This window comes from Pseudopodoces humilis, chromosome 6 (assembly GCF_049639895.1).
Source record: "Pseudopodoces humilis isolate 2021_Gansu_Grassland_sample_001 chromosome 6, ASM4963989v1, whole genome shotgun sequence".
Lineage (NCBI taxonomy): Eukaryota > Metazoa > Chordata > Aves > Passeriformes > Paridae > Pseudopodoces > Pseudopodoces humilis.
The window spans coordinates 9,267,776-9,291,152 of record NC_142205.1 but is presented as its reverse complement, the minus strand read 5'-3'; the positions used below and the strand labels follow the sequence as shown (position 1 = coordinate 9,291,152).

Sequence of the window (23,377 nt, the reverse complement as noted above, 5' to 3'; positions counted from 1 at the left end):
ACAAAATGCAGTTATTTTTCTGTTTGTTTCAGGGGTTTGTTTATTTGTTTTTTAAATAAACCCAGCACTAATACAACATATATATATATATATATATACACACATCTTTTGTCTGTTCCAATTTATTTGGCTGATGCCATTCCATTGCCAAAGATCACTATTACTACAGTGCACAGCCAGGAGGATAGCTGCAAAATATATCATGCATGCAGAGGATAATTCTCTTGATTTTGAGTTTGTTGGCTTCTTTCATTTTTTTCAATATATTTTATCTTGCAGAAGGAATACAGAGCAAAGCTTTTAAAGGTCACAGCAATACTATCTTGGTGAAGCTTTTAAGAAGTCTTCAAAGTAAGGACTTTCCCAATCATCTTGTATAGTCAAAAGGAACTGATCTTAAAGCAGTAGTTTGAGATAACTTTGTTCTCATAATCTGTTTAGATGTTCTCTTTTTTCCCCACAAACTCGAGGTACCAAGAGCACGAAGCAATATACACCATTACTATCTGCAGTAAAACTGACTTTTTTGTGTCTTACACTTGTACTCTAATCCTTCAAGGCTTTATACTATAATTACCCAGAAATGGCACACATTCAATCTTTTTAGGATACATTGCTGAAATCCATTGACTGGTGGAAGCACTGACAAAAAAACAGGAAAGACTCCACATTGCCATTGCCACGGGTGTTCTTTGTGTGAAATTAGAGAGAGAGAGCATCACCCAGTCACGGACCATTGAGGATTGTCCAGTGCTATGCAGTGTCTGGAACACCTGCAAAATATTGTACACAAGAATAAAGACATGGTGGATAGATATGGGAAAATGTTCAGTTTCTCTTGTAAAGGTTCTCTCTGGCTACAAAGCTCTGAGGGCCACAAACTGGATTCCTGAAGACATCTCTGAGTCTAATGAATTATTCAACTGGACTCATGACAAATGTGCCAAACTGAAGTAATCACATAGAAATATATAACTTGTGTGGTGTCTCTGTTTTTCATAAATCACATGTGCTGTGCACATGCACTCTCCAGTGATGCCAAGTCCAGTAGGTGCTGAGAGCCAAAAGCCCAGAAGTCCAGCTGAGGCCACAGGGGTTTGCCTGTTGGGTTCACAAGATGTTGGCTCACTCAGATCTAGAATTTGAGCACCAGGATCACAACCATTAATTTTCTCTTTATTTTCTCATTAGCAGTGACTGAACTGTCCTGCTGTGAGCTTTGGCCTCCAGGTGACATGGCAATTCTAGCCCTTGATGATGCCTGGAAGCCAGAGCTCACAGCAGGACAGCTCAATTGCCATAAATGGTTTGTTAGATCTAATAAAAGTCGTATATGGTCCTTTGGCTGAGCTGTCAATTATTTAGAAATTTTCTGAAACATTTAAGAAAAAGAAATGTATCAATACTACCTTATAAACTACTGTTGCCATGAATTGTGGGTATGGCTGCTGATTGGACAGAAATTCCCCAATGACTTTGTTCATTACATCTTGCGGGGGGAAGAAATCATCAAGGAACTGTGGAAGAATCCGAGCCACTACTCGAGCTTCAAAAGGAAATCCCTTCCTGATCCTGAAAATAATAAAAAAATAAATATTTTATGATTGAATTCCAATACATATATTGTTCTTTTCCAATTTAACTGGCAATGGAAAGAACATTTTACTTTCATCTCTGAGTAGGCAAGGTCTCCGATTAATCTAAATCTTCATGTAATCTTAATAACAGACTACCCAAAGAGATAGACCCAAAGCTGTCAGAAGCTGTTACAGGTGTGTCCTTACCCCACACACTCCTTTTTACTTTTTTAAATAGTCACATTTTTTGAAGGTCTGGAATTGCATCAGAGATGAGACTTACCAACTGGAATGCTCAAAAATCTAAACAAGAACAAAAAAGGACAGGGACATCACTCCTTCTAGTTATCTGCATTTATAAGCAGAACACTAGTTTTCATTCATAACATTTTGGCATTTTTTATTTAAGATCAGAATGACCAACATATCAAACATGAAAAGCAAGTTGTGTTGCTGTGTAAAGTGGGGAAAGATACTCCAACCTACAGACAATTTTGTTTAAATAACACCAATTGGAAAGTCTTTCTAAGAAAAGCTGCATCTGTTGATGTGTCAAGATCAAGTTACAATCATGTGATTCTTCCCTGCGAAAGTTATTTTTTGCTTGTAGCAGTCACATTTGTTTTGCTAGCTCTTCGAAGTGATACATTCAAAAACACTCAAGTACTGCTCTAGTTCTGTTCTCACCAAGTGCAGAAGTGAAATCCTCCTCCAGTTTTATGGAAAAACCACTGAACACTTTAAAAAATGTAAACCATTATCCACAAACTAGTACACAAAATCTAACAAGCTATACTCACATAAGACAGCTTGAGATTGTCAGATCAAAACAGTGGTTTTGAAATGTTACCGTTAATGAGTTCCATGTGAATACAGAAGTTTTACTGTATCCTTCCACTGCAATTACTTAACAGCCTCAGAAAGAACAACTCTTGTGAGGGGGGAAGGGGGGAAAACTTTTAAACTCTTAGGGTGGTTTGAAAGATTATTTCCTGTAAACTGTAGTTATATCCTTGATTATGTAGGAGACATCCCGAAAAGCACTTAAGAGTTTGACCTGAAGGGAGCTGGAAATACATTTATGAAGTATTATGGTTTGTGCAACACACAGTATCAGTTAGGACATGTCTGGTTTTCATTTACATTCCTGCACATTTGTGCTGCCTTCAGCAATTTCATCAGTGTTACTGTGTATACCAGGAGTGTAACTTTTAAGCAATAGTAAGTAGAGAAACATCGTTAATTAATAACTGTAAGAACCATCAAATAGGGAAGTGACCACACAGATACAAAAATCATTTCCCTCCCAGAGCACCATTTACACGTTTTGTCCTCTTACCTATCAAAAAGGACAGATACTCGTTCCATAGCGACAATCACAGATTCACTGTCAGGAGCACCGGGATTTGCATCTGGGATACGGCTGGGGCTGATTTTTTCCTTTCCTAAAGCAAAATAATTTGTTACAAGTTCACTGTGGACGTTAAAATACACTACTTCTACTCTCAGTAACAAAAGTAAATTAAGAAAATTAGCACTGTTAGTAAGCCAGTCTCCCAGCACATCAGAAGCATAAAAAAGTGAATACCTGTGTACATGCAAGTCAGCATTAATCCCAGGGCTGCCATGGCTCTGTGGGGGCTCTGCACATTCACCCTGTCAACACTCAGTTTAACCAGCGACTCACTGTCCAGCCTGGAAAGCTGCTCTGAAAGGAGGAGTCGTTCCAACCCTCTCAGGACACAGTGATAAATAATGGATGGTGTTGATTCATCATTTCCAGATACCATGACTCCACACATCTGAAATAAAGCAAAAAAGCCAACTACTTAGTTTTGAGGTGTACTTAAGGTCATCTTCTAGCACCATACCACAATAGTATGGAACAGTATCAGGTATTAACACATGTATATGTATGCTTTTGGGTTTATGTATGAGTGTTGGGTGTATGAGGCGTCCATACATATGGACATATATGTAAGACAGCTATGTGGCAATCTCAGGTTACACAACTAACTAGAGGCATCACAACATACACACCTGTATAATTCCTGCAGAGAATTCAGGCCCTACATCAAGTGGGTAATTCTCGATCAAATAGAAAGCAGCTGCACACATTACCAAAATGTGCTCTTGGTTATGGATATTCACACAACTGCAAATGAGCAAAAACAATAGTGGTCACACCAAAGTTGTTTAGGTCACAAACAGAGACACTATAAACGATTTCTAGAAATACAAAGTATTTTTGAACATGAAATGTAAGACCTTTTTAAAATCACAGAAAGTATTGCTGAGATGCCATAAGAGAACGTTGATTATCATGAAAATGACAGAAAAATTAGATTTAAGTAACACAATTTACCAAAGACACAAAAGCCTGTACTATCAAACAGTTTTCTCACCCTCAAATATCATTTCGCTCCGTAAATTAAACCTAAAATTGGATGATATTTTCAATGAAAATGCCAAAACCTGCTTGATACAACAGCCTGCTCTAAAATGTACTGGCAACCGCCAACAACAGAGAGCCCTTTTGTTCACACATAAATATGCAACAGTTTGGAGCCAGGGGAAAGGGAGAAGAGTCTTACTGTGCTACTCCTCTCAAATTGGAGAGCAGATACTCGCTGATAATTGGAATGAGTTGCTTTGCTGTCTCGTCAAGCAAGTCACACTCAAGGATATAAAGAATTCCATGCAGAGCTCCAATCCGACTTGGCATATGGGTGCTTCTTAGGGTTGATTCCAGCAGCCGACTTACTGGTTCAGCCACAGCTTTATCCTAATATATCCAACAAGAGTATTCATTAGAAGTCAACACTGGTTTAAATACTGGAAAGTCCTGTCATTTGGAAATACTTGGAGCAAACTGAAGAGCAGAAAATAGTGAGCGAACCAGAGCCTGGTTTAAATGACTGAATAAATATCACAAGACCAATACAGACAAGACATGAGCTGTAGATTAACTAGGAAACTAATGCTGCTTTGTTTTATTTGTATCAAGTTATCACAATTTAAAATAAAAAAAAACCCAAACGAAATAAGGATTAGTTCAGTAAATAGTACGTGCTATTAATACAGGACTTGAATGATTGAAATTTCTGGCTTTCCAGCTAAGTACATAGGATGATTCCCTCTGAAACAGACTGGCACAAGACAACTATACTCTGCCATCCACTATCTATCTACTCAACTCATAGCACATCATTCCATTTATTTGTTCTCTGAGACCACTGGTACTCAGACCTAAACATCTTTCCCTCCTCCAATCCTGTGATCTGGATGAGGGAATCAAGTGTACTCTCAGCTGGGCAGGAATGTTGATCTCCTGGAGGTGAGGAAGACTCTGCAGAGGGATCTGGACAGGCTGGATCAGTGGGCCCAGGGGGCTGAGGTTCAGCAAGGCCAAGTGCCAGGTCCTGCCCCCAGGTCACAACAACCCCTGCAGCACTACAGGCTGGGGCAGTGGCTGGAAAGGGCCCGGTGGAAAAGGACCTGGGGGTGCTGGTTGAGAGTGGCTGAACACGAGCCAGGTGTGCCCAGGTGGCCAAGAAGGCCAATGGCTCCTGGCCTGGGTCAGCAGTAGTGGGTCCAGCAGGACCAGGGTAGTGGCTGTCATCTTGTACTTCACAGAACCATCAAGGTTGACAAAGACCTCCAAGATCACAGAGTCCAAAGCACCGCCATCAATTAAACCACAGCACTGAGTGCCATGTCCAGTCATTTCTTGACCATCTCCAGGGATTCTACCACTTCCCTGGGCAGCCTGTTCCAATGCTTAACTACCCTTTCAGTGAAGAAATTCTTCCTAATAGCCATCCCAAATCTCCTATGGCACAACCTGAAGCCATTTCCTCTTGTCCTGTCACCTGAGAGAAAAGACTGACCCTTGCTTTGCCACTAACTTTCAAAAAGTTGTGGAGAGTCATAAGGTCCTCCCTGAACCTCCTTAGGCTCCCTCCATCCTTAGGGAAATGGTTTAGTTAGGTCAACAGTTGGACTCAATGATCTTAAGGGTTTTTTCCAACCTAAATGATTCCACAATTTTATGTTCAGTATTCACAAGTCAAACTAGTATCAGATACTCCACTCCCTGTTGTCAAGCACCACAACTTACTTGAATATGCAAAATCTATTCCAAATTTTAATTTTGGAAAGTCTTTTCCTTACTATCTAAGTAATTAGTAGTAATTACTTGCTTTACCTTGTTGCTTTACTCACAAAGTATCTAAGACACAGGCCAGTTTGAGATAGTGTCTGCTCTCTAGTTGCTCTTTCTAAGCAGATTTTCTATATAACTGAGCATAGAACAACAAGCAACTCTTGATGGAATCAACTTCTTGTTTTTTAAGTGTCAACCAAGCTGTTATATTCAGCTGTTTGCTTGTGAGAAGGTGTAATTAGCTCACTGAGTGGGAAATGACAGCCTAGTCAGAAGAAGCTGATCTCTAAAACTGTTTCTGTACGTTTGCCATCATCTTCCCAGCCTTCCCTTACACAGTTGCTGCTGCTGAAAGCCCCACCCTAAAAGCCTTTCAGAATTTCTTTTACTGCTATTACCCATATAGCTTTATGCTAGTCTGAGAGTTCCTAGAAGTGCTAACTCCTTCCAAAATGATTTGTAATTTATTTTTTTTTCCTTAAATAATTCTACTCTGAAATGTTCACTGGAAAGTACTTCTGGTCTACACATTTCGAGACAGAATGATGCAGTGGAGGGAAGAGTGAGGGAAAGAAAAGGGATACCAGACTATCTGGGGCTATATATTCATCACATGCACTGTCCCAGACTCCCATGAGATTACAGCCGTTCACCAGTAATACAAATCTAGCAAAAGCTGTTCCACAAGTCCTCATTTTTGGCCTGAAATGTAACAAATGAGGAGTCTAGGGCAAAGGCAACACTGAACAGAATAAGACAAACCAAAAAGCATATTAAATTATTCTCAAACCTCAAAAAAAAAATCAAACCAAACACTTTCTGTTTAAATACATGGCAATTGGAGATAATGTTTGCAAAATGTGAATACATATCCTGTTAGTTCTTAGAGCCATGCAGATCAGCTAAAGGATATTCTTAGAGACAAACCATCCTTACCAAGTACACCAGGTTTTGCAGCAGAAGCTGAGTTAGCCTAAACACTCATGAATTTGCAATGAACTTTCTGAGAATTTCTTACCATTCCAAGAACAGCAGCAGCTTTACAAGTAGCTGGTATCAAATACTGTACAAGAATCTCATCTTCTGATGGATGCACCTTTCGCAACTCTGTCAGTGTTGTGTACATCATCTCAAACTGATTCCTTTCTGTAAATAAGTCTGACACTGCCAAAAGCTGTATGGAAATTAGAATTGAATATAAAAAAATCACATTAGCAGACAGCCAAAAATTGACTCTCCCTTCTATAATAATTGTGAGCAAAAGATTCCTCAGTTGATCTATTAAATGTGTAAACATTTACTCAAGGGTCTGAAATAACTATTAACTATTGTTGTCCAAAATTAATTCCACCATTCATCTCAGATAATAATGACCTCCAAGAGGTCCTTTCTACCGAAAGTTTTACAGAATCAAAGCCACTATAGTAAGTAACTCTGGGACATGAACAAACATTGCTATTTACAATGTACTAAACCATCCCAAAACACAGAGCACATACTTCTCTTGCAAGGACAGTTTCATTTTAAGTCATAAGAATGCTAGTGAAAAATGGCTGTCAAGATACATTCCACACCTGTGTTCTTCAGTTTTGCTTCTACACTTAATAAGCAAATTAATTCTCAAATACACTGTTGTTCCATCTTCATTTTTTACAAAGGGATAGGATAAACAAATCTTGCTTCACCAAGCAGTAGTAAAATATCAACTGTCATTAAATAACAATAAAGTGTTTATAATACAGCAGCAGAATAGCTATCCAGTTGCTTACATAGCTTAAATCAGTATAATGCTGTAGTTACTCAAGTTGTGTTTCTGTTCTGACCACGGAGTAACACTGCCAAGAAAATTCTGTGTCTTCCATGCATTAAAAGATGCTTTATAAATGCTGCTTAGCTCTGAACACTTGGTAACATATACTGAATAATAATTCAGACTTACTGATCGCACCACTTCACTGATCAAAATAACTGGTGTTCTCTTGCTGGGGTTGGATGGCAATATCCACTGACTGTACAGTTCAAGCAAGAACTGAGAACAAGAATGGATATCTACACCAGCCCGGTGTTTCCTGCAAGGAACATTAAACAAGTGTTAAAATAGCAATTTTCTTAAGCCCTGCTAAAATGCTTGATTTGAAATAATACAGTTATTTACCAGCATCCAATTTATAAACCCAGCTTCTTGAACTCAATATGAAGAAATAAAACCTTATCTATCACTCAAAAGAGAGAAGAGAAAAAAACCAAGATACCTAGTGTTGATAGGAGAGGTTGGTGGTGAGGAAGGAGCGGGTACATCATTCTCATCTTCTTCATCCTCACCCCACTCTTCTTCTCTCAAGGGAGTGATATTATTTCCTAACCATATGGAATGTATAGAGACCTTGCAACACACACAAAAGAGAAAAACAAGTAGTAAAGAAGTGAACTTAACACCCCAGTAGTCAGCCTAGGAAAATCTTAGAAACCAAATATATTTTCCATTTAAATGACAGGAACACACAGTCTTCTGGTTGAAGAGACATCCAGTTATTATCTACCCTGCATCACTCAGAGTTTCAGTTTCTATTTGATGTCAAGCAATGCTTCTTAACTAATTTTTCAGAACTGGAAGAAATGTAAAAAAAATAAAATTTAAAGTTGAGCTTTTAACAAACCTGTCCCAATTTATAATCCATATCTCCTATTTCTCGTTCAGTATTGATCTGCAGTAAGAGTTTCTCATGGCTGATAAGAGCACCTGTAACAAAACACAAGATGAATTTTTAAAAAGTGCATAACAAAGCACACATGAAAATGACTTCATTTCCTGCAAACTGGATTTAAAATTTTTCTGAGAGTACCTTTTCCACTTTTTAAATGCAAAAGAAATTCAGTCTCCCCTTCTCTCCCACAAATACTTACCTGTAGTTGCAGGAGAAAGTGATGGAACAGGGTCCCAGGCTTGGTATAAGTGATGAGTAGCAATATTATCTCTCTTAGACACCATTGCCTGGATTTCCTGTTCAACAATCCCCCTGATAACACTTAGCTTCCTCCCAAACCTAAAAACCCAAGAGAAATCAATTTTAGCAGATTTTTCCTTTAACAGTTCTGTGCAAGTCTGGCTTACTCTGTAATGTTATGTGTCTATGCTCATTTTCAGTATTAGGGAAATGAAAATGTTGAAAAATACGTTCTGTACTACTGTTTACTAGATTTTAAGGTATTATCTTTTTCACATAACCTTTTAAGTCAGCAGGTTCACAATGCTAAGTCCATGCAACTTCTGTGTAAACAGATCCATATATATATTCTTCTACACATATTTTTGCTATAACTAGACTAAGTAACTGTCATTTAACCACAAGTTTTCATTTAATTTGAAAACAAGTGAAAACAAATACCTTGTGTCCAGAGCTTTTAAAGCTTTGTTACGGGGCTGCTGCTCCAAACAGCTAACTGCTGGATTGCCTGCAACGGGTATGGTCATTGCACTCAGCACCAGGGAGGTTATGGCTTGCACTGCAAGGACATTGATTTGGGTCCTCTCTGTATCTTCCTGTAAAATGAACTCACTGTAATTTGAATTGTTAAAAATAAAAAATCAAAAATCCCAAAAGCTCTGAATATCAGTTTGTCAGGTTTCACTAAATTATCATTAATAAGCCTGACACCTACTCTTCTTCCCATCCAGAAATCTATGTGACATAAACAATGCACACAAAGCATTGACTGCAGCAGCAACACACCCTTCCTTCTCATCAGTCACTCTGCATGTATCCTCTCATGTCCCAACAGCATTAAAACCTCAAGATGTCCATTTTGGAACTTTTAAAAAAATGTTTAGCTTCTTTCTTTGCAGCTATGCATTAGTTACTTGTTGAAACAAAGCATCAGACCACAAAAGCATCTGATCCTTTTTAGAAGATATAAGATGGTAACCAATGTTGAACTTTCAAAAAAAAAAATTATTGCAGAAAATATTAACATACTGAAATTTACAACAGCACTTAAAATATTTGCAATTTTGAACATACTGGTGTGCCTTGGAAAGCATGGGAGCAATGTTATTCTTGTTCCACAAATACTCTCTACATGACAAATAAGGAACAACCAATAGCTAGATTGCCCTAAGTCTGACCCAACATGGCCATTATGCAGAAAACAGTTAAGTCAAGACATCCAAGCCTGTATAACTAATAGAAAATGCTAACCCAGGGAAGAGGGATGATGATTCCCTGTTCCTTTTTGCAGTCTGACACCTAGGAAGCAAGGGAAGCAAACCCCTCTGTCTGCTACTCAGGGTCCACACTTTGTCCTCTGAATTCTTCAAACTGCTTTAGGCCCTGCACCTACCATCAGGACCAGCCAGGAAAATAATCTTTCAGGTCAAAGAACTAGAACCTAGTAAAGTAAGTTTGCTAGCAGTTTAACACAGCTGAAGAGGGAAAATCTCTTTCATGACAGCCAAGTTCATTCTCATCTTGACTTTTCACAGAACCATCCAGGTTGGAAGAGACCTTCAGAGACCATCCAGTACAACCATTAATCCGGCACCATCATAATCACCCCTAGACCACGTCCCTAAGTGCCACATCCAGACCCCTGCTGAACACTTTCAAAAAGTGACTCCACCACTTCCCTGGGAAACTTATTCCAATGCCTAACCCCTCTTTCAGTGAAAATTATTTTCCTAATATCCAATCTGAACCTCCCCTGGTGCAACTTAAGGAGTTCACTTGAGAGGTGGCAGACAAGACCAATCCCCACCTGGCTACACCCTCCTTTCAGGTAGTGGTGGAGAGTGATGAGGATCCCCCTGAACCTCTTCTTCCTGAGACGAAACACCCCCAGCCCCCTCAGCCCCAGTTTTGTTGCTGCTCTTGGACAGAAATATTTGTTACAGGAATTGATATATAAATACATATATTTTGGTATATAAATTGGACACAAATTGTGCTATAAATTTCTTCAACTCTGATCCCCAAATGCTCTCCACTGAATTTTGAACATTTATCTGAGCTAGAAGCCCAGATATCCAATATACAGTCTACAAGTAGGAGCAAGACACATGAACATGCATCTTCAGGTCAATTAATTTCTAGTCAAAAATCTTACCAAAAAAAAACAAACACAACCTGTATTGAGTGATGTACTAATAAAGAGTTGAAACAGCTTAAATAATTTTTTTCCTCCCTATTTGCATGCTTGCAGAGGCTCTAAGCCAGAAGATGGATGTGTCTGAACTCACCATGTTATGAGAAAAAGGAAATAGAAAAAATCCCTTAGTGTTAGTCACTTATTTTCTGCTTTACAGTTTTATTAATAAACTGTAATAAACCACTTTTCTTGGTTTAAGTAAAATTTCATTTAAAAAATACAATGAATGACATTACCTCTTGCTGGTTTTCCTCTTGGTCCATTACAATGGGTTGAGTTACGAGCACACCAAGCAGAGTAGCCCAAGTCTCTTCAAACTGGGTACGGCTGATCCATCCTACAGAAACACTCAGAGATAGCCATTTATGTCTCAATACACATTTAAACAAGGAACAACATTTAAAAACAGGTACATTGTTTTCACAGATTTAGTTTTGTACCACTTCCCATTCATTTTGGCATTTTTTGCAATGAAACAGGCTCACCAGGGAAGTGGTCACAGTACCAAGCCTGACAGACTTTACCAAGTGTTTGGACAGTACCCTCAGCCCCATGGTGTGACTCTTGGGGATGGTGCTGTGCAGGGTCAGGAGCAGGGACTCAATCATCCTTGTGGGTCCCTAATTCAGCTCATTCTGTGATTCTGTGATCTACTAGGTGGATGGAATGGCAGAGAACAACACCACAGCTCCTTTCCTTCAGCTCCAAGAAGGTTGAGAGAACTGGAAACATTGTGCTAAGACACCCATAAAATGGTTTGGGTTGGAAGGATTCTTTCAAGATCTTCTAGACCAGCCCAAACATCTGATGTCTGAGCTGAAGGTAGGCTACCAAGGTATCTTATCACAGGACTGCATACCATGCATTAATAGAAAAAAGTGTGAGGGAAGCAAAATATTCTCAAACATGCTGTCAAGCGTATGCTCCAGAAAACAAGTGGTCATTCTGCAAGAACACACTGAAATCTCCCTGAGCTGGAATAACTTTTGGCTTTATTTCTATAATTTATTCTCTTCATTGAACAAAATGTAAGAATTACTGCAGCAAAATTACTAACCTGCTCTGAAATATTATGTCTTCCACATAAGCAACAAAAGTGAGCAAACAGTTTCAGATACAGTTATTCAGTAGTTTCAGAACACAGTTAAATGCCCAATAAGAACCAAATGTATTCATTTACATTTGCACATACCAAGTGTATTAATGCGATAGATGAACTCCTTAAAAATTTCCTTTTCTTGAAGAAATTCTACTGGAATTTCAGGAAAAACTGTGCCAAAGTCACCTAAAGGCTTTGGTGACCAGCCTAATTTCCAGACCTAAAGAAATATAATGAAAGTTTAATTATCCAAACCAGATACAGTATTTATATTACAGCTCTAAATATACAGGCATTAAAAGGCAACAAGACATCAGTAAAAAAAAGTAGTTCTCCAAACAGAAAAACACCCAAAGGAAGATGGAACATCTAACAAAACTTACATACAATGTACACCCTGTTTTATATTTCAGGATCTTTTACATCTACTTTTCCATACTCCCCACTGTAAATTAATTATCCAGTTTTATGGTCCAAGTTTAGATACAGAAGCAAGTAAGTTCCTGTCACATATTTCATTTTAGAGACCATGCAGAAATTATGCTGAAGTGGAATTCAAGGAAGACAGTTCACATGCTATCGATGTCTGAAAAAGCACACTGATACATAAGAGAGGGGGCAAAAAAGTTTCAGCTAAAGAAATTGTTATGTTTTGACATCCCCTCAAAAACACAACACTGAGAAACAGAGGAATGGCCTTGCACATGTTGTTACTCAGTGTTCAAAAAAAACCTGATTGATCAAACCAGGTTAAAGCTGAAATCCTACTGTTGTAGAACTTCATCATGTTTCATGTTTCATCATGTTTGGTTTTCAAAGTTATTGAATAACTTTTAAAGTCCTGAAAGCAAAGCATAATAAACATACCAAAGGAGGTACTCTGGTGTAGCTATTCACTAGAGGCAGCCTTGCTAAACTGATGATGATGTTCTTGAGGACAGGAGTGAGAAATGCAGGGATGCTGCTGTTTCTTTTGTGCCCCAGCGACAAGACAGTCTGTAAGCATTCCACCATCTCAGCTATCATTTCACATGCTGCAATAATGTGTTTTGTTTCTTTGTTGGGAGAGAAAGAAATTCAGCTTTATGAATCCACTCAAAAGACAAATAATTTAATAAGACAGAAATACAAAAAATTCTTAACAAAATAGTATGTTCATTAAAAAGGACAAAACCAGAATAAGGACACATATAATGAAATTTTAAAAATTTAAAATCCCACACTTTATAAAGCTCTGTCTGTAGCATGCTGCACAGCTAACAGAATCTCCCAAGAGAAAAATTTGCATTAACATGTAATTTTCAAGACAAAACAACTATACCTGTCAAAAATATGGCAACCTACTTTAATAGACATTTACCAAATACAAATAAGGTCTCAGATAAACTTTCATTGTTAAAAATAATAGTAATGGAAAAACATTTCTTCAGTGAAAGTTTAAGGCAGAACCAAAATTTACTGTTTACTTACTCTGTACATTTGAATCTATTTCTCCCTCACTTAAAGGTTTTGAAGTATTCTTCTTTCTTTCAGGACTCAGAAGTTGATTACCAGGTTCCACAGCAACTGAATTGCAGAAAAATACTTGAATGATACAGCTATTTATTACCTATTTCATATAAAATTTTTTAATCAACACCACATAGTAGTCAAATGTTTGACATACCAGAGGCACTTGCCAAGTTCAAAAGTACACACTAAATTTTAAATGGAAAATTAAAGTAGTATAAACTAAATTTGTCAAACAAATAATTAATAAAGACTCAAATGAGATATTCCAGACATGCAGCATTTGATCAGTGATGACTGGCAATCTATTAACAAAATTTTTCTCCTTGCTGATCAAACTGCACTCACCTGCTTCTATGATAAATCTAATGCAGTTAATTAAGGAGCAAGCATATGTCACATGAGTTGCAGAAGACAACAAACTCCAGAGACTAGGCTGCTGTAGTGTGAGACAGCAACAGTCCAGAGCAGCCTGAAGATCTACACTTAATGGAACCTGGTCATGCACTAAACGCCATGACAGTGCCTGTACGAAAAGAGAAGTTTCCCATTAATAGCAAATTCTTACAACAGAACAACTTCTAACCAAGGGTGACTTTGTATCTCAGCAAAATGTAAAGTTTAGCAGCAAACAGTACTGGCTTTTGCCTGAGAGAACACTATTTATTTTAAGTACAAGAAAATTACGACATTTATATACTTTTTATTAAGGGTCCCAAAAATCAGCACAGGACCTGTTCTCCCAAATGCCAGCATCATTCCATCAGTCAATCAACCTCTCCTTGTATAAAGCTGTCCTTGTCCCACAACCCAGATCTGATTTACAAGCACAGGTCAAACACAAAAAAAACCTGAAGAAATTTCTACAGTTAAGACAAAAGAATTGCCCCAATCAAAAATTACTTAGTGGTGATCAGATGAAGATAGGGCTGTTCCCTCCCCCAACATTTCATGACATCTTTAATTATGGTGTAGTTTCTTACCTCTACTGACATCACTACGAATTTCAGGATATCATCCTCTTTGTCAGGAGGAACACGGAGACCAGCTGGTAGTTTTGAGAGTAACAACAAATATTGAGCCAGTGCACGACAAAGTGTCATCACAGACTGATACATCACCTCATCTCCTATAAAATAAGACTGGATGAAATCTAGCAGTTTGAATTTTTTTCCATTCAATTAAATGTTTTTCAGAACTATTTCATAAGCACTTTTATGCCAGGTACCTTGATATTTTTTTTTATAGAAAGTTCATGTATTCACAAGACATCTGTAAAGTATCTTTGCAGAGGAGAAAATAAACTTTAAAAGACCATTATTTCTATTACCAAAGATATCGCTCAGCTTTTTCCAGTAGGCTGATGGCTCAGTTGGCAATAGTGGTTGAAAAACCTGGTGGTTGGCTGGAAGGTTTTGTACAGCAGAAGACACATGATCCAGAGTCACCCTCCGAGCTGTTTCAAAGAGGCTGCTCTTCTGATCCCTTGAGATCTCATTCATGCTAAGGCTTAAACAAGGTGCTAACAAGCTTAGGTTGAATTCCTGAAATAAAAAGAAATTGCTTTTAAAGTGAAGCTAAGAATCTGGTGGTATTATTCTAACATACTAATGTGGTGGTAAATTTACAGTTTTTTTGATTAACTAACTTATTATGAGCACCTCTACTCAATTGTGTAACAATGTGGTTTAGCCCACATTGGCTCCAAATTTAAATTCCAACCAGTACCATAGTGGAAAGAAAAATCAACATACTTATTCCAAATTTTCAGGACAATGTGTGAATAAAGCTTAAGGATGACATACACACAAGGAACTTTCAAGTAATAAGTTTTCAAACAAACAAGTCAAGTATCTTTTAGGAACAGCTTCCCCACTATTATTTCTGCATATCAGCAGCAAATATCATGGTGAGAATTTGAACAAAAGACATTCTTGGATATAAGTTATCCTTTATGCCAGATTTACTGTCTGTGGCCTGTTGCTGGCTTACTACAAGTCATCCAGCACAGATATTGAAGAGGTTACAGAAACAGCTGTCCTTGGAAGAAACTGTATGGCAAAAAAAGACTATGTAAAATGGTAAAATTGGATTATTCTGATTGCAGTACATAAATAAACCTTTGCTTCCACTCTATCTATTCAGCCTGTACTACTAGTAAGTTACTATTAGCAACATTGCTAGATATGGATATCCACTGTTTTACACAAATATCTACTATTTTAGTTTCTAAAATTCAGTGAGCTAGTATTATTAGTATATATTATTAATTTCAGTACTATACAAATTTGAAGTGTTTCCATTAAAAATGTAAATACATTCCTCCATCCTCTTCTTGTGACAAAGTTACCTTGCTGGTCATGAAGGAGTTCAGGTCAGGCTGAGGAATTCGATTTACCAGCTCTGCTCCTTCTAGCAGAGCTGAGTCAGACTTGGTGTAACACTGTGACCGCACTAGTGACACATACCAGTCCTTTAATGATCAAAAAAAGAAATGTATTACATACTTGTTTTCTGAAAACAACGCAGTATATGAGGGGCAGAGGGAGAACTGCTCATTAGTATTGAATATCTAAGACATCCGTAGGCTACATTATATTAAAAAAAAAACACAAAAAAACCTCAAATTAAAAAGCAAGGTAAAACAAACAACTGGTGAATGGAAATGGAGTATCCTAAACTGGATCAATGGATGTTCAGTGACAAATTGTCTATTTCCATAAAGTCTGGACAGGAAATGAGGAAAAATGAATCTTAATATATAACACAGGTAGTTGTATTAGGATCCTAAACCTGAGCAGATTATCTAGAAAAAAAGCATGGAATACTCAGTAGTCACACTAATATAACAGTAATAACAGAAAAACCAATACCATAACCAAGGAAAAAAATTATTCAAATATTCAAGTAAACATTATATTATTATTACTATATATACATAGTAATTATAAATATTAAAATAAACAGTAAATATAATAAATGTAAATGATAAATATAAGTAACTACATTGTGTATATAATTTTATAAATATTTATAAATACTCAAACAGATTTGCTGATATTAATTAATTAGAACACAACTAAACCTGTCATTGTTGAAGGAGCATCTGGACAATGCTATTAGCCACAGGATTTATTTTTACGTAGCCCTGCGAGAAGCAGGGAGTTGGACTCATTGACCCTTATGAATCCCTTCCAACGTAAGATATTCTATGATTCTGTGAACTATACAGAAGTTGTGGGGGAAGCATACAAAAACTACTTTTGGTTAGAATTTACAGTGACAGACAAAGGAGATTTTTAGGGTAATTTGAAGACAAAGCTATGGGTAGCAAATGGTTTCTGGGCACAGCGTTTTCTCCTGCTGTCCAAGTCTCAGCATCTCCCCTAAGGCAGTAACTGCTCAGATTCATCCAAACTATCAGCTAATCAAATTATTTTTGCCATCTCAGTTACGTAAGTTTCCTATTACTGTGTGTCACTGTAGAACATGGAGGGATGAAAAGGAGAAATTATTTGTACCACGGGACAAACTTGAAAAAAGGAAGACACAAAAGTCCCCAAGACTTGCTCTTAGCTTTCCACTTCACATTGTAAGCACGTCTGAGTTCATGAAAGACAGAAACAGTTCAATATTCTTGATTGTACTCTGAAAGTAATTTAAAGCTGCGAAGGAAAAACTGAACAAGCTATGTTTAATTTCCAAGAGACAGCCAACAACTTTCAGCAAATGAATAACACTAGTAACTGTAGCAAAACACATCAAGAAAATGAGATTATTTATCTTCCTCTATTGAACTGTATATAAATCTTTCCATTAAAGCTGAGCAAAGAAACCAAACTTGGTGAATTTTTCACAGTATTGTCAATATAATAAACATCTATGTTTGTGCTAATTATCCATCCTAAGTTCAACAGTCAGCCAACACACATGAAATTAATCACTGATCTATATTTGAGATATAATACGACAATCCTGAGAACATTAACTGTATAGTAAAAATAAGCTTCATTTAAATATTTTGTAATGAATAAAGCTTGTCTATAGCCAAGGCACTTTTAAATGACTCTTTCTAAACACAATCTTACTTTGTCTAGAACTACATTCTCTAAAGCTGGTTGGTCTTCTCCATCTAGTGGGTGTGAGGTCACCAGAGGTGAAGGACTGGTTGTGTCTGGTGCTACCATAAGACGAAACCTATCCAAGAGTGAGTAGAGTCTTTGGTGTCTGAAAACACAAGAGCACACCAGCAGAGGGCTTAGTTTTGCACAGAATTTAAAACCAGAAAGACATCCAGTGACTCAATTCCAATCCCAAGACAGAAAAGCAGTAGGGTCTTCAGTTTTCTGATAGATATATGCAGTCATATGATGCAAACTTCCTTCAGGGATCAGAGGCCAAAATTAATTAACTCAGCACCACCAACAAATAAAGATTTAAATTTAATTTAGCATTAAAATTTCTTATATACTCAAGCTTAAAATCCAGCTTTCCTTATCCAGCAAATCTTTTAATGAGTAAGAAGAATCAAAGTTAGTGTACAGATTATTTGACTGCAAAAAATACATTTTAACAGATGCTAATCAAAAATCCACTAAAACTGTACTTCTATTTTTAAAAACTGATCCCCCACTATACTAAAAACTCCAGCTTTTGGATTTATGTTCGTGTCAGAGATTTTTTTTCCCTTTTTTGTACAGTTTTTTTTACTTGGATTTTTAAAAAATTCCACTACTGCTAAAAAGAACTTGCACAAAGTAATACTTTATTTTTTTTTTTTTTAGTTTTTTTAAAAAATTAAATAGAACATTACCTATGTAGGCACATTACTATTGATCTACTTCAGTCTCACATTTTAGCTTTTTTCCCCTACTTATTTCATTCAATAGATATTAACCTCAAACAGTAATGACAAGAGAAGTAAATAAGCATCTTTCCAAAATCAAATAGAAGTTTTTCAAAAAATTAGTAATTTACTCCTTTTTATACCAGCAGTTGAAACAGCCAGGAGACTAAACAGCTGAAACTTTTAACAGCTATCTGGGAGAAAAAAAATACCAGCCTAAAAAACCCCTAACCTCACTTACCTTGAACTGCCAATATTTTGCAAGTTTGAGGAAAATAAAGTTGGCTTTAGTAAAATAGATTTTGTTGAGGAATTAATTTGCAGCTGCTGTCTCTCCAAAGTTAAATACAGAGTAGGATACAGGAAAGAATTTGACACAACCCTCTAGAGCTTGCCTTAGCTCTTAAGTAGTTCTTACTGCTAATTTAACATAGCCAACACAATTGCCCCTTGGGCCAGAAGATGCCAGCAACTTATGAGAGGCTTTACTCCTGGTTTACCCCCAAGGAAGAACCCACTATCTGACCTCTAGAAAAAAAGCTACAATGGGGGAAAACAGAGTTAAAACAATTTGTATCAGAACATTACTTAGTTTGACATTTTAATGGTATTACGGGTATTATTTACCTTGCTGCTAATCCACTGTTTTGAAGGTACTCCTGAATTCTATCCAGTTCTTCAACTGGTAACTGAGCAATGCTGTTCTATATGAAAGAATCACAAGAATTTTATAGGACAGATATATGTAAAATCTCAAAAAATATTTTTACCAGATTAACAAAGTTACAGGCAGATAAAGTGAAATAAGCATTCATGTATCTATATACTAAATAAAAAAAATCATCAGATGAAATTACTTCATCATATTTTCATGTACTTTAGGTCATTGCTCTTGATAACACTGGCACTACCCAGAGTGCTTCCCAGGCACGGATTTCTCTGTACCTGAAGAGTTGCTGCCAGCAGCATCTCCACGCGGCGGCAGGCCAGGGTGTCCACCACGCGAGCCAGCACTCGGAAGGGAGTGCACAGCAGCTTGTCCACGTACAGGGTCAGCACAGCCCCGGACTGGCTCAGGTGGATTCCCTCCAAACACTGCAAGGTCTTCTTCAGAGTTGTGGGCTAGATGTTAAAACAGCACAAAACAGAGAAACAGACAAAAAAATTACAACCAATTTGGAATATGGTGATTGTAAAGGGGAAGACAATTAGAAAAAACTAAAGCAGACAACCACCTGATCAATATAATCATCTCTGTGTGAATGACTTACTGGGTTATTAAATAAATATAAGCACTAAGTTGTTTGATGTGTAATTGTAAAAGCTTACACTTACATGAGTAAGAAAACATAGGGAGCAAAACTTATAGGGGGAAAAAAGCTACAGATTTAAGTGAAATTGCGAAAAACTTTGAACACTGAGAAGCTTCAATTTTTTCTGGAAGAAGGCAGGAACATGTACATAGTCAAGACATGTGACAGTACAGAAATCCAGACAAACTTTGGGGATTTTCTGAGCATATGTTAAGAAACAGCAGTAGCAACTCAGGATCAAAGGGGGCGCAAATAATTTTTTAAATTTCATTTTTTTTTTAATATGAGCACCAATTCAGCACTAATATTCGAAAGGCAGAAACACAAACTAGTTTGACTCATTAAACCAATCTTGGCTTAGAGCAGTCTGTTAATACCAGCTATTTTAATTTTACTCTCTTTCCTGATAATCACCAAGCATTTCACACAGACTACATGTTCCATTAAAACATATTCAGTTTATTAGTTGATTCTGCTGATACTCAGCTACTGAAGCTCCGACTAATATCATGTAACTTTAAAGCTGCCCTAGATTTGCACAAAGACAATGGAAAGAGATAGGAAACAGCACTGAAGCTACTCAGGGTGCAGGTGGCACAATTATCTCTAGATTATTACTACATTAATCACAATTACCTCTACAGATAGTCCAGCAAATGATGTTTCCCATGATTAAGAGAGATGCATATAACCTTATCCCTACAAAACATCATCTGCTCCTTTTAATTTGAAAACTAAAATAATCAACAGAAATAATACCCTGAATTTCTCAGTGGTTTTCCCTCATCAAGAGGCTACAACTTTCGGAACAGATCAATGGGGAAGGCAAGAGCTCATAAATCATTTTCATACTGCCCAGGCCTATGAAGATGGACTGGTTCCTATTCCTGCCTCTGTAGTTAGTTTGCTACTTATACTACTAAGGCCCTGAAATCAAAGTTGGAAGTTACAGCTTTAATTTACCCATCAGATATTGATTAAGGGGGATAATATCCGTGAAGGAAGAAAAGTATCTTAACCATCTCCACCTGAATTCATAGATTTGATGGACTGGAACACATCTAATACTGAAGTTGCTAATATAAGGTTTGCTGCTTGCATTTTTAAATGACTTTAAAATAAAATTAGAAGTTGATAAATGACCCAGAAATGTCAAACTTTGCATATTTATCAGTTAAACTTACGCTGACATGAAGCGACTTTATTCTTTACAAGAAGTCAAGAAGTTAAACTTACAGCTGCAAGATTCTCACAGCGTGACTGAATGGCCTGGATGAAGAGACCACTGGCTGCTGAATTCCTGTGAACAGCACTGATAAAATCTTGTACTGGAGGCTCATGGGACAGATTAATCAAGTCTTGAACATGATTCACAATAAGCCAGGTCAGGTGTTCTGAATCATGTAGGTTTTGACACTAAAAGGGAAAAAATTAAAATCTGATTGCAGTAACACCAATGTTTTTAATTACTAAACATGACACAACATGAAGCTTCTCATGTCATGCTTGTAGCTATTTTGAAATAATGGCATAGAGTGTCTATATCTTAATACCACCATCACTATTTTTACATGATAAATTTTCCAAATGTTTTACTCTCATTGCAAATTAAGGTACTTACCATGAACATGCAACTTATTTTTCTACAAACACTATAAAACAGGTTAGAAACAAGTAAATCAAGAAGGTTGATTAAAAGATGCTGCTTTTAATGAAATGTGTTTCAATGGTATTTGAAATAAACATACACACAGAGTTGTCTTGTAAAATGTGATTTTCATTTAGGCTCCTTAAAGATTTCTTTTTACTACTGGCCTTTAACACAAAATGAAGAATTTCTGGAAAGCAAATCCAAAAAGATCTGTCAATAATTAATGTCAAACCTCTAAAGGCTTGTCAACACAAGCAGTGTTGATACGAGCATATCTGTAGTGTTAACCAGGCAATGCTGAGAGCTTGTACAGTACCTCAGTAAAGATGTTTTGAAGTATTTTACCTTGGAGGACCTCTAATCTGACTCTAGTGACTGTCCATTAGCACTCGAAGTGCTTCCTAAATATAGCTTTCTGTTCAGTTGAACCTGAAAGTAACGCAGTTTCCTTACCTCAAAACTGTTATGAGGAGCAAAGCCAAGTGCAATAGCTCCTACTACTCAAGATTCACTTCAAAAGTTCCCAATGAACTGAACTATAATATTGAGGTAGATAAAGACCAATGCCACAGAAATTGTTCCCACCGGAGAACCAAAATGGAAGTTTTAATCTTAATGTAATACCTCTTTTCTTATGGTGTAGAGATGGAAATTTGTTGTCTCCTGGACACTGTGCACTGCTACTGATGGTGGGAAGTTTGCAACTACTTAGTATGCTCCATGCACCCCCTAAGTAAGGGATGTGATACCCAGAATGTAATTCTATTGCCCACCAGGTAAACTTGACAAGCCAAGACAACTCTCAGTTCAGAGCAGAAAACAATGCCAAATGAGGTCATACCTAAGCTTACAGAAGTACCATCTGAAAATTAAATTACTAGTTTCACTGATCTTCATTTTTCACTTATCACACTTCACTCTTCAGTTAACACATATCAGTAATAAATGACTGTCAGCATGATGAACTTATTCAAAACTTACAACGTAGTCACAAAAGAGAATGAGTGCTCCTCTTCTCACTATCTCACGATTGCACATGCCACGCTTAGATTCCAAGTCAGACTCATCACTGTCTCCAGATATATGAGGGCTAAGCAATTTAGTAGTAGAAAGGCTGTGTCGCCTGCAAAAAGTACATTATATGTTGTTAGTATTTTTTAGTATGGCTACTGAAGCATGAACAACCAAAGCGCTTGGAGCATCCCACATGACATGTCTTTCCCTGTAAATTTCATTAAAACATTACACTTCCTTGAAGCAGACACTTTGCTTCCCATCAGATCTTTATTTTTTTGTAGCATTGCTTATTACTTCTTCAGACAGTCTAAAGAACTAAATGAGTTATGTAAAAGAAAAATACGCGCTGTTGCATCTCAAAACCTACTACTGTATTTTCTTCTCAAACCAAACCAGTGTTCTTGAGAACTTAGTCTAGTGTCAGATTAAAAGTGATGGCCAACCCAGAAAAATAATGGTACTGGTAAAGAATATAAAAAAAAATTACTGCTGTTTTAGTTCATAGAATCATCAAATTTGCCTGTAAGATCATCAAATTCAACCTTTAACCTAACACCACATCATGGCTCATCACTACACCATATGCTGAAGTGCCACATCCACACACTAGTGCCATTTTCAACACTTACAGGGATGGTGATTCCACCTTTCCCTAGACAGCCTTTTCCAAAGCCCTGCTTTGCTCATAATCCTGGTAATTCCTATTTCCACAAATTAGAATTATATATTTTCAATATGTAAGGTTGAACTGAAGCAAGAATCTCACATTTGTGAAAGTATTGATGCACTTCAGTTGTAGAGCAAGACAAGACTGCCCAACACTCGTTGCACAAGCACCAGAAATGTCTCTCAAGTAGTTTGTTCACCTCCCTCTACAGCTAACACAGAAGAATACCCATCCTCACAGGAGGTCCCTTCCTTATCCACTGAGGACAAATCATTCCAATGCCTGACAGGTGGGATAAACTAACTTCAGACCAAGAGAATATTCATTTCAGAACTAATCTCCAAATTTCAGACAACTAGTGTTAAGTGAGGTTATTACAGTGCTCGATGCT

At 37.2% G+C, this 23,377-nt stretch overlaps 1 protein-coding gene across 3 annotated transcripts in view; it reads right to left on the bottom strand.

The window, feature by feature from the left end:
• HTT (huntingtin) overlaps positions 1-23,377 on the bottom strand; it is a 79,839-nt gene that overhangs the window by 5,333 nt on the left and 51,129 nt on the right. For all 3 annotated transcript variants that reach the window (XM_088057012.1, XM_005517876.3, XM_088057013.1), the window contains 25 exons: positions 22,284-22,425; positions 20,888-21,067; positions 19,284-19,460; positions 18,966-19,042; positions 17,581-17,719; positions 15,843-15,965; positions 14,823-15,036; positions 14,476-14,621; positions 13,841-14,018; positions 13,454-13,549; positions 12,851-13,038; positions 12,077-12,203; positions 11,121-11,221; positions 9,129-9,283; positions 8,647-8,786; positions 8,400-8,482; positions 7,995-8,125; positions 7,682-7,811; positions 6,761-6,916; positions 4,172-4,362; positions 3,618-3,732; positions 3,166-3,379; positions 2,917-3,022; positions 1,410-1,572; positions 613-773 (listed from right to left, as the gene is read on the bottom strand). In XM_088057012.1, the coding sequence (XP_087913138.1) occupies positions 613-773; positions 1,410-1,572; positions 2,917-3,022; positions 3,166-3,379; positions 3,618-3,732; positions 4,172-4,362; positions 6,761-6,916; positions 7,682-7,811; positions 7,995-8,125; positions 8,400-8,482; positions 8,647-8,786; positions 9,129-9,283; positions 11,121-11,221; positions 12,077-12,203; positions 12,851-13,038; positions 13,454-13,549; positions 13,841-14,018; positions 14,476-14,621; positions 14,823-15,036; positions 15,843-15,965; positions 17,581-17,719; positions 18,966-19,042; positions 19,284-19,460; positions 20,888-21,067; positions 22,284-22,425 (3,633 nt within the window). The remainder of the gene's footprint in view (positions 1-612; positions 774-1,409; positions 1,573-2,916; positions 3,023-3,165; positions 3,380-3,617; positions 3,733-4,171; positions 4,363-6,760; positions 6,917-7,681; positions 7,812-7,994; positions 8,126-8,399; positions 8,483-8,646; positions 8,787-9,128; positions 9,284-11,120; positions 11,222-12,076; positions 12,204-12,850; positions 13,039-13,453; positions 13,550-13,840; positions 14,019-14,475; positions 14,622-14,822; positions 15,037-15,842; positions 15,966-17,580; positions 17,720-18,965; positions 19,043-19,283; positions 19,461-20,887; positions 21,068-22,283; positions 22,426-23,377) is intronic.